Source organism: Fukomys damarensis, unplaced genomic scaffold (assembly GCF_012274545.1).
Source record: "Fukomys damarensis isolate Sample0158 unplaced genomic scaffold, DMR_v1.0_HiC HiC_scaffold_33, whole genome shotgun sequence".
NCBI lineage: Eukaryota > Metazoa > Chordata > Mammalia > Rodentia > Bathyergidae > Fukomys > Fukomys damarensis.
The window spans coordinates 56,496,512-56,507,161 of record NW_022900945.1 but is presented as its reverse complement, the minus strand read 5'-3'; the positions used below and the strand labels follow the sequence as shown (position 1 = coordinate 56,507,161).

Genomic DNA, 10,650 nt, shown 5'->3' with positions numbered 1-10,650 from the left:
AAAGAAAAGAAATTGTACCCTTGAGAACATTTGGCCTCTGCATTTGGTGCCCCTCCCCTTTTGTTGAGAGTGTCTCAACTATAGCCCAGGCTGTCCTTGAACTCATGGTGAGCCTCCTGCCTCTGCCTCCCAAGTTCTGGGATTACAGGGGTATACCAACACACCTGCATTTAGTTATTTCAAATTTTTCATTACTGAGTCTATTCCATCAAACAGACTTAATTTCATGCATTCTTGTAATAAATTGGTTACTCCATCCTCATAACTGGTTGGTGCCCCCCACCCCAGTTCTGTATACTTAGTATTGGCCTTCTGCCTCTGGACTCTCAGCCAGGTTTTCTTTTAACATTGTGTCAGGTTATTTGCACTGACGTATTTGAGGTTCTAATACTGATCTAACTCCTGTCTTCACAGCCTGACCCTGTCTTTTTGTTTTGTTTGTTCTGAGATAGGGTCTCACTGATTTTTCTGTGCAGTAGGGACCCTACCTGAGCTGCTGTGTGAGTGAGCTAAAGATCAGGTTGGATATTTGTATCTAGCTACTCCCATCTGACAAGGCCACACTTTCCACTGGTGTTTTTTAATCCCCAGGACAAAAAGTCAGGCAGTTTGTGTGCCAGTAGAAGTTTTCCATCAGAACAGAGTCTGAGCACAGCTGAGTGTGTTGTACCCGTGTGATCCTTGTGAGGCAGGAGGGCCTCAAGGTAAAAGCCAATGTGGGCCACTTAGTCAGGTAAGACCCTGTCTGAAAAACGGCTGGAGTTCCTGGGGGGGGGTGGCACACACCTGTAAGGGTCACAAGTTCTAGGCCACCCTAAGCAGTTTTTTGTGTGTGTGTGTATTTTTTTTTTTTTTTTTTGAGCAAAACACTTACTGGCACATTTTAGATACACATCATAACATTCCGGCCTAACCAATTCAATAGATTATCTCAAAATAAAGGGATAGGGATGTAGCTCATTGGTCTCTAGGTTCCAACCCCAATATCATACACACATGAAAACAACTGTCATTCTTAACAGCATGGTGGTGTGGTACAAGCTGGAAATCCCAGTACTATGGTAAGCTGAGACAGGAGGGTTGAATCTGAGCCCAGTGCGGTCAACCCCATGGGTTGGGGACAGAACTGGTTCTGAAGTCCCTGGGGATGTGTGTAGTTCATTGTGTGTGGGAACCTTCCTCCAGAGTTCTGAGAATTGAAACAAAACTAAAACATGTTAGGGTATTGATAGTACATAACAGCTGCTCACAAAGGTCATCATAAACCTTTCCCGCTAGGAGATGTCTTTGGGGTTCCACCTACTTCATTCCCCCAATGAAGAGAAGCCTTTCCCTTGAAAGGTTGAGTTGACGTGTACAGTATAAGCAGGGTGGTCCTCCGGTTTTCATAACACATTTTTGATTTAGGTTCCCGTCCTGTCGTAACTTGACCTCGTTTTTAAACTGGAAAAGTTTTAAGACAGGATCTCACTGTGTGTTCCCAACTGGCCTGAAACTTGTGGCAGTCCTCCTGACTCACTCAACCTCCCAACTGTTGGGGTTACAGGCATGTACCATCACTTGGCACTTTTTTTTTTTTTTTTACTAGGCTCTTAGAAGAAGGGTCTTGATTTATAGCCCAGGCTGGCCTCATACTTTGTGTCAGCTTCCCAAGTACTGGTGATATGTACTGAGCTCACATTTCCGCAAGGGCCAAATGAGATCTGGGTATGTAGGTCAGTAGCACTGTGCCTGCATGGCAGTCACAAGGTCCTGAGTTTGATCCCCGGGACTGGAAAAAAAGTCAAAGAATGAAGTTACAAGCTGGGCAGTGTGGCGCATGCCTGTAATCCCAGCACTTGGGGGGCTGAGGAAGGAGGACTGATCTGAGTTTGAGACCAGCCTGAAATACAGCAAAACCCTGTCTCAAAAACCAAAAAAAAGAATGAAGTCACAGACCAAAGGAAGAGATTAGGATTGTTTTTACTGGAAATTATAAAGGGTGGCCACATACCCCTCTCAACCCAGAGCCTGAATTACAAAGTGAGACCTTGTCTCAAAAAAAAAAAAAGACTGTAACTGCATAAGCTGAATACTTCACTGGGATTACAGATGGGAGCACCCCTGTCTGCCTGATAAAACAAAATGTGGGGTTGGGATTTAGTTCAGTGGTTCCGCCACCAGCCTCGTAAGTGCGAGGTCCCGAGTTCAATCCCCGATCCCCCAAACACAAAAAAAATAGCAAAAAAGAAAACAGTGTTTGGAAATTGAGCAGAGTAAATAGTATATTGACAAAGCCGACAAACTCATGTTTAACTTTATGATTTTTAGTTTTTTGAGAAGGTGTTGCTATGTAGTTCAGGCTGACCTGGAACTCACCATATAGCCAAGGCTGGCTTCAAACTTGTGGCAATCTTCCTGCCTGGGTTTACAGATGTGCGCCACCACACCTGGCTAAACTAACATTATTTAGAAGTATAAAATTTAGTGATAAGAAAGCTACCTGAGGGTTCTCCTTGGGTACATTTGCAAGATGGAGACCCATGCCTGGCTGCTTTGAGCAGTCTTGGTCAAATGGCTGGGTGTTTCCCATTGACAGAACCGTGAAGAGTACTCTAGCTCCCTCCCCATCCAGGGCTCACCTGCGTGGGACTTCTCTCTCGCAGCTCTCACCACCACAGCCTCACGTTGGCTTGTGAGTGAGCAGGAGATGTTGATGAAAACAGGGAAGGCCATCTGCTGGAGGGCAGTGAAGTTGGCCACCAGGACTGGGTAGGTGGCCACGCCGGGGGAGTGCCAGTGCTTAGAGACCACGAGCACCGGGGAGCTGGGGGAGACCTGCAGGGGAGAGAGTCTTAGTGGTGTGCAGTCTCCAGCACTACAGGGACTGTCCATAGCTGGACTTGATGCCAGTGGACACTTAGTCACTGACTTCCACTTCAGACATGATGAAGGATTAAGAGAAAATGATATGTGACACACACACATTTCATGGAGCCAGGTGTGGTGCACGCTTGTAATCCCAGCACTCGGGAGGCTGAGGCAGGAGGATTGCTCCAAGTATGAGGCCAGCCTGGGCTACACAGTGAGACCCTGTGTCAAGAAAAGAAATCCAAAATACAGAGTAAAATAAAGACTAGATAATAGGGAGAATTTTCAAATGGAAGGGAGATCAAGGGTTGGAAGGAGCAGGGAGGGGTGATGGGACAAAAAACTGCTATGTACCTGTACCAACTCCCTATGGTAAACAATCATGAAACAAAAATACCAGAAAAATTCTAAGGGTTCTTTTAGAGAGACTGGCAAACTCATAATCTAGATTTTTAATTCTGCCTGGCACTGTGAAGGGGATGGTTGTTTTTGTTTTTGTTTTTTTTGGTACTGGGGATCAAACAGGACCTTGCACTTGCAAGGCAGACAATGGAACCACTGAGCTAAAGCCCTGGTTCAAGTTTTTATCATTTAACAATTTCCTATGCTGGTTTTGATCAGGTCGCCCAGTAAATTCCTTTACTCTAGGGATGAAAATGGAACTCTTTTGCCCATCTCTGGGCTCCTGGCCTGTTTTGGTTTGGACAATAACATACCTCTAAGCTCTGGAGAACCCTGTCCACACCCAGGACTTGGAGCACCCCTGTGCCCCGTCTGTGGCCGAGTAGCAGCTCCGACTGGTTGATGTAGAAGGCTGGGGTGAAGGGAAGGAGGACTCTCTGCATCCCAGACTTGGTGCTGTTACTGTGCAGCGAGGCCCAGCCATAGACCGAGGTGTCGGCCACGCTGAGGGCCCGGCGCAGCTCCTTTGACTGCAGTCTAGCCTTGATCAGGCAGACGTACACCCCTGAAAAAAGGTGAGGCAGCAGGCGGTCCAGAGGCTGTACAGAGCAAACTGGACCAGGCTAGGCAGGAAGGGAAAAGCAAAAGCGTAAACCCAGTTAAGAGTCCTGAGTGTCAGCACACCTTCGGCCGGAACCGGGGGCACCACCACTCTTCCTGAGCACATTGGGGAGGGTGAGGTAACATGGCCCAGGCTGGCGGTGGGGCTGAGCACAGTGAAGACATGCTGAGTTTTCTTTTTGCAGGGCTTTACTCATGTTGGATGTGTGCTACCACCAAGCTACCTCCTCAGCTCTTAATCTACTTCATTTCTTTATGTTACTGAGGATGGAATGCAGGGGCACTGTTCCATCGAACTGCATCCTCAGCCCCTTAATTTTGAGTTGTCCAGACTGGTCACCCAGGCTGGCCTTGAACTCCCATACTCCTGCCCTGGTTCCTGAGCAACTGGAATTACAGGTGTGTGCTACAGTGCCTGGCTTCCCAGTCAATTACCTTTTTTTGAGACAAAGTCTCACCACATAGTTCAGGCTGGTCTTCAACTCTACATAGCCCAGGCTGGCCTCGAACTTGGTGGTGATCCTCCTGCCTCAGCCTCCTGAGTGCTGGGATTTCAGGTGTGCCACCATGCTTGCCAGTCATTACTTTTTTTTGGGGGGGGTACCAGGGATTGAACTTGGGTGCTTGAGAGCTTGCAAGGCAGGCCACCGAACCACTGAGCTAAATCCCCGGCCCCCAGTCATTACTTTTAAAGGTTGTTTCCTGGATGAAATCTTACTCTAGTGTCTAGGTTTGATGTAGATAATCCTCCTTTTTCTGCTGCCCTAGCATAACTACCCTGTGCATTTTATTTATTTATTTAGGTACCGGGGATCAAACTTGGGACCTTGCTCTTGTGAGGCAGATGGTGGAACCACTGAGCTAAATCCCTGGCCCACCATTTAAAAAAATTAATTAATTTTGTGCATTTTAAAAATTAATTAATTTATTTTTACCCTGTGCATTTTTTTTTCTCATTGAGTTTATTGGTACATTTTAGATATACAGTACAGTTACATTCATTATTGGGATCTTGTACCCTGTGCATTTGAAAGAGTTAAAATCTTTACTTTTTATTGGTGGTGGTATTGGGGGGATGAATCCAGGGCCTATATGCATGCTAGGCAAGCACTGTACTGCTGAGCCACACCCCCAGCCCAAGCTTTCCTTTTTTTTTGAGAAAGGGTCTTACTACATAATCCAGGGTAGCTGTGAACTTCCTGTGTAGATTGGCCTGGCTTCAAACTCGCAGTCCTCCTGCCTCAACCTCTCAAGTGCTGGGATTACAGGCGGGTACTACCACACCTGGCCACACTTTACCCTAACTCAAGTTTTTGGCCTCGTACTGGGCGTTACATTGGGTGCCTGACAATTTGCTGACTGAACTTTTAATGGTTGCTTCATTTCTGTACCATTCACATGGCCTGCCCTAGACGTCAGAGACTTCCATGATGTGGCAGTACTACCCTGTTTGCACTTTACATCTGGCATAAATCTTTTCACTTTATATCTTTATTTTTTTTGTAGTACTGGGAACTGAACTCAGGACCTTGAGTTTGCCAGGCAGGTGCAGCACCACTGAGCTACATCCTCAGCCGCATCACTTTATAGCTTAATGCTCTTTCTACTTTATCTGTCGGGAGCAATTCCCCATATTCTTTGGGGGAAATAATTTCACAGTTAAATTATGATTAGGCCTCCTAGTTCTGCTGCCTACAGGCCAGCTATGGCATGGAGACATTACTTGGTTTTTGCCTCTCTGCAGTTTAAACCTCAAAGGCCCAGTGATGCTGTGATGCTCCAGGGCAGGATTACACCAGCTGAAGACTCCATCCTGGGAGGAACAAAATCTTCATCTGCATAGTTCCTCATGGTTCTAGGGTTTTTGCTGCTGCTCTCTAAATCGTCTTGCATTTGTTACTCCCAGTGTACCAAATAAAGGTGTGGCAAACTTGGCTTTGCTGCCCAGAGCAGCACTGATCAGGCCCAAAGCTCAGCTGCTTCTCTGAGTCTCATTTTTCTTTCTTTTCTGTCTAATTAATTTGCCTTATGCTGTTGTGGCTCGAAGAAGACTAGGACTCACTGCAGAGGTTCTAGAAAAGTCTCCTTTTCCTTTTCCTAAAGTTATTGATAATATTTTTGCTTGGAATGTTCTTCAGTTCAAAAATAAACGTTTTGTCAGGCATAGTGGCACATGCTTGTAATTCCAGCAATTCCAGCCCTCTAGGCTGAGACAGGAGCGTAACTGTGAACGCAGTCTGAACAACTCAGTGAGACCCTTTCTCAAAAATTTTAAAAAGGCCAGGTGTGGTGGCATACACCTATAATCTCAGCATTCTGGAGGCTGAGGCAGGAAAATCACTTCAAGTTCAAGGCCAGCCTGAACTACAAAGCAAGACCCTGTCTCAAAAAGTGGGGGGCTGGGGTGTGGCTCTGGTAAGTGCTCACCTAGCATTCATGAGGCCCGGGTACAATCCCCAGAACCAACAAAAACAAATGAACAAGACACAGTCAAGACCCACACTGAGAAGATGGCGACTAACAAAAAAAAAAGCACATTATAATAGAAAAGCAGTTTTTTCAGGAGGCATGTGTTAAATTTGCTGAATGGATTGAACCAAGATGTGGATTGAGGGAGATTACGTGTTTATCAGATAAAACTGGAAGCAAAGATACAACCCAATAAGAAGGTGAAAATTGCACAGATAAAACAGAAGGGGAAACCATATTCAACTGGTGGACCCTACCTTTCTCCACGCTGAAGTCTGAGTGGATGTGGAAGATTTTACTTGCTGGAATGTTCAGCAGAGTATTACTGAACTGTATATGGCACAGCACAAGGGTCTCTGGAGAAAGGGCCTCTGTGATGGCCAAGGCCTGATTTGGGGTACAAGAGCCTGTGAAACAGAAAAGAGGTAAATAACTTTAAGAGTTTGTGAAGGCAGAAACTATACTATGGGGCACTTTGGTACAGAAAAACGTGCGTGCAAGCTGGGTGTGGCTGCACACACCTGTAATCTCAGCACTTTGGGAAGCTGAGACAGGAGGACTGCGCATCAGCCCAGCTTTGCCAACTGCAGTTTACCGAGATCCTGGCTCAGTGTAAAAACCAAAAAGAGTTGAGGCCGTTAACTGATTGTGAAGGCTCTGGATTCAATCCCTAGGGCCACCAAAAAGCCAAAAGTAACAAAAATACTTAATCCAGGCTGGGAGTGGAGCTCGGGTAGAGTGTATCTAGCATGTGCAAGGCTCTGTTCTATCCTCAGCAGCACCCCCAACACACACAAAGCCTCACAGAGCTCCATGACTTCTCATGATGGGGTCAGTACTGAAATATAAGAATCCACCAATAGTGGTGTACACCTGCAAGAGGCTGTGGCAGGAATATCACACATTCAAGGCCAGCCTGGGGAACAGAGCAAGGCTGACCCAAGAAAAATGAAGCCTATGTTACTAATCTGACATGGAGGTGAGTGAGTCCTTGCCTTTCAGGTTGACACCACTGCTGTCCGTAGTGATGAAGAATCTGAAGGCAGCTGCATTGGGGGTGTTGGTGATAGAAGTCTTGTGGTCGTATGTGAATGTCAACCTTGATGATGCCTTGACTGTCACCTGTGAACAAACCAAAGGAAAACTGTCTGTGTACTTAGCCCAGTTCCAGCCCTTCATAACTTATTTAACCAAAGCGATCTTTCTCACAAATACAACTTGACCTTTTAGTGATCACGTTATCTGAGAACCATAAAACATGTTTGCCTTGGAGAAGAATTTTTGTTTTGTTTTGGGACAGAGTCTCACTATGTAGTACAGGCTGGTCTTGAACTCACTATGTGTAGCTCACTGTGTAGCTGAGGCTGGCCTCAACCTTGCAGTGATCCTTCTGCCTCAGCCTGAGAAGAAAATGTTTCCTCTAGAAGGGAGTTTTTGTTCATATGTGCTTTCCTATTGAGTTAGGAGATCAGGGCTTGGCAAAACTGGCTGAGGAAGTGGGAGTGACCTGTTAATTACAGGATCCTGTACACATGCAAAGATCAGCCTCCAAAGCCCTATACCGGACCTCTGGAGAAGTCCAGCAGGTTTTCAATAGCAGAACCACCTCTCAGGACCCGGATGTAGAACTTCTCATGGGTTTCCTTGAGATTTAGACAGCATAAAAGGACACAATCACATCATGAAGGCTTTGTTATCATAACTTTTTTTTTGTTTTTGAGACAAGGTCTCACAGTATAGTTGAGACTGACCTGGAACTCACTATGTAGCCCACGCTGGTCTCCAACTCACAGCGATCCTCCTGCTTCAGCCTCCCGAGTGCTGGGATTACAGGTGTGCGCCACCACGCCCGGCCCATAACTTTATTTATTTATTTATGTAGGTACCAGGGATCAAACTCTGGACCTTTCACTTGCAAGGTAGGCAGTGGTACCACTAAGCTAAATCCTTGGCCCATAACTTTTATTTAAACAATTTACTTATTTGTTTTTGGTACTGGGGATCGAACTTGGGTCCTTGCGCTTGCAAGGCAGGTGGCAGAATCACTGAGCTAAATCCCTGGCTTAAACAATTTTATTTTTTAAAAAATTTTGTAGCAAAACATTTACCGGTACATTTTAGGCATCCATAACGCTCATCGCAGGGAATTTGCACCTGTACATGATACAGCTCCCCTGTTTGCCCATTCCCCCTGCTCTCATGCTCCCCTCCCTAGGTACAAAAGCTTTGTTTCCATTTCTTCTGTTTTCTGTTTTCTTGTCCCATCCTTCCTTTATTTCTCCCTCTCTCTCTCCTCCCTTGTTCCCCTTCCCATTTGAACACTTTCTTCCCATTTCCCAGTATCTATTATACATTTTAGTCCTTATTTCCACTTTCAGTGCCTCACACCAGAGCAACGATGCAGCGTTTAAACACGTCTGTCTGATTTATTTCACGCAGGAGTACGGTCTCAAGGTCCACCCACTTAGCTAGAAACGTCGGAAGCGCATCCCTCTTCATGGCAGAGCACTCCATTGTGTAGTTTTAAAAACACCACATCTCTATCCATTTGTCACTTGATGGGCATTTGGGCTGTTTCCAAGATTTAGCTATTACAGACTGCTACTATAAACCAGAGTGTGCTAGGATGGGTGTGTGGTAGGATGCTTTTAATTCTTTCGGGAACATACCAAGAAGGGGAATAGCTGGGTCAAATGGAAACTCTAGTTTAGTTTTTTGTTTTTTTTGTGGTACTGGGGATTGAACTCAGGTCCTTGCGCTTGTGAGGCAGGCCACCGAACTGCTGAGCTAAATCCTCGGCCGAGTTTTTTGTTTTGGTTCAGGGAATCGAACTCAGGACCTTGCACTTGCCAGCAGGCATGGCACTACTGAGCTACACTGCCAGCCCTGGTTTTAGTGTCGTGAGGAATCTCTGCACTGATTTCCACAGCGGTTGCACCAGTCTACACTGCTACCAACAGTGGAGTGGGGTTCATTTTTCCGCACTGTCCCTCCAGCATTTCTTATTGGTTGTTTTCTTGGGAGCAGCCATCCTTTCTGGAGTAAGATGGAATCAAAGCATTGTTTGCATTTCTCAAATGGCCAGTGATGTCGAACATTTCATTTATTTATTTGCTGTTTGTACTTCATCTGAGAAATAACTTTTCATTTCAGATCCCCATTTTTGGATCAAGTCTTTAAATTGGGGGTGTCTGATTTTTTTTTTGAGTTCTTTATATATTCTAGATAGTAGTCCTTTGATTGAATAGCTGGCAAAGATTTTTTTCCCATGCTGTGGTTGTCTCTTCACTCTGTTGGTGGTTTCTTTTGCTGTGCAAAAGATTTTTAATAAGAAGAGGTCCCAGTTCTTGATTCTTTGTAGTATTTTCCATGCAGTTTGGAGAGGCTGTCTTTCTTCCAGTGAAGGTGTTTTGACTCCTTTGTCAAACATAAGTGGCTAAGTGCATTTTTGGAGTTGTTTCTGCAACTTCTAGTCTGTTCCACTAATCCTTAGGTTTGTTCTTTTGCCAGTACCCTGTGTTTTTTTCCTGGTAGCTTGCTTGCTTTGTGGTACTGGGGATTGAACTCGGGAGCTTGTGCTTGCAAGGTAGGCAGCGGCACCACTGATCTAAATCCCTGGTCCTGGTAGCTTTTTAGTATTAATTTCAAGGAGGAGATTGTGATGCCCCCGTCTTGCCTTTGTTGCCCAGAATTGCCGTTGCTATTCTAGGTCTCTTCTGGTTCCAAATGAATTTTAGGAGTTTTTTCGAATTCTGTTTGAATTTTTTGTTGTTGTTGTAATCTTCTTTTTTTTTTTTTTGGTACCAGGGATCGAACTAAGAACCTCGCGCTTTCGAAGCAGGTGGTAGAACGACTGAGCTATCTCCCCGGTCCTGTTGTTGGAATCTTAATTGGGGTTGCATTAAATCTGTATAACAATTTTGGTAGTATGACCATTTCCACTGTTGCTGTCATAACTTTCTATGGTAGCCCTTGCTGTGTTTCCCAGACACAGTGTATACTTTTTATCTTTGCTTTCACCCTCTTTGGTCTACAGAGCCAGTTTCTCTCCTAATCTTCATTCTTGCTTTCTGGAATAAACTTTGCCACTGATTTCTGCTCGTTTTGTTCAATTCTTTGTCCAAGGTGAGAAGAACCTAAAATCCAATTCCAGAAAGAGAGGCGTGCTATCTAAAACCTGGTAATGTTTAGTTGGTGAGCCACTTTTTAGAAACAAGCTATCCAATAAGAGTATGACTTTTTATTTTAAATTTCCTTTGAAGCCATGCACAGTGGTATACTATAAGGCAACTCAGTGACCCTGTCTCA

General features: G+C 45.2%; 1 protein-coding gene across 2 annotated transcripts in view; it reads right to left on the bottom strand.

Annotated features, from left to right (window-relative positions):
• Nup210l (nucleoporin 210 like) overlaps positions 1-10,650 on the bottom strand; it is a 92,177-nt gene that overhangs the window by 2,470 nt on the left and 79,057 nt on the right. Inside the window, exons 34-37 of one of the 2 annotated variants that reach the window (XM_010643965.2) lie at positions 7,338-7,464; positions 6,600-6,749; positions 3,567-3,817; positions 2,622-2,817 (exon numbers count right to left, since the gene is read on the bottom strand). In XM_010643965.2, coding sequence (XP_010642267.1) covers positions 2,622-2,817; positions 3,567-3,817; positions 6,600-6,749; positions 7,338-7,464 — 724 coding nt within the window. The remainder of the gene's footprint in view (positions 1-2,621; positions 2,818-3,566; positions 3,818-6,599; positions 6,750-7,337; positions 7,465-10,650) is intronic. The other variant, XM_010643966.2, reaches the window with a different exon arrangement.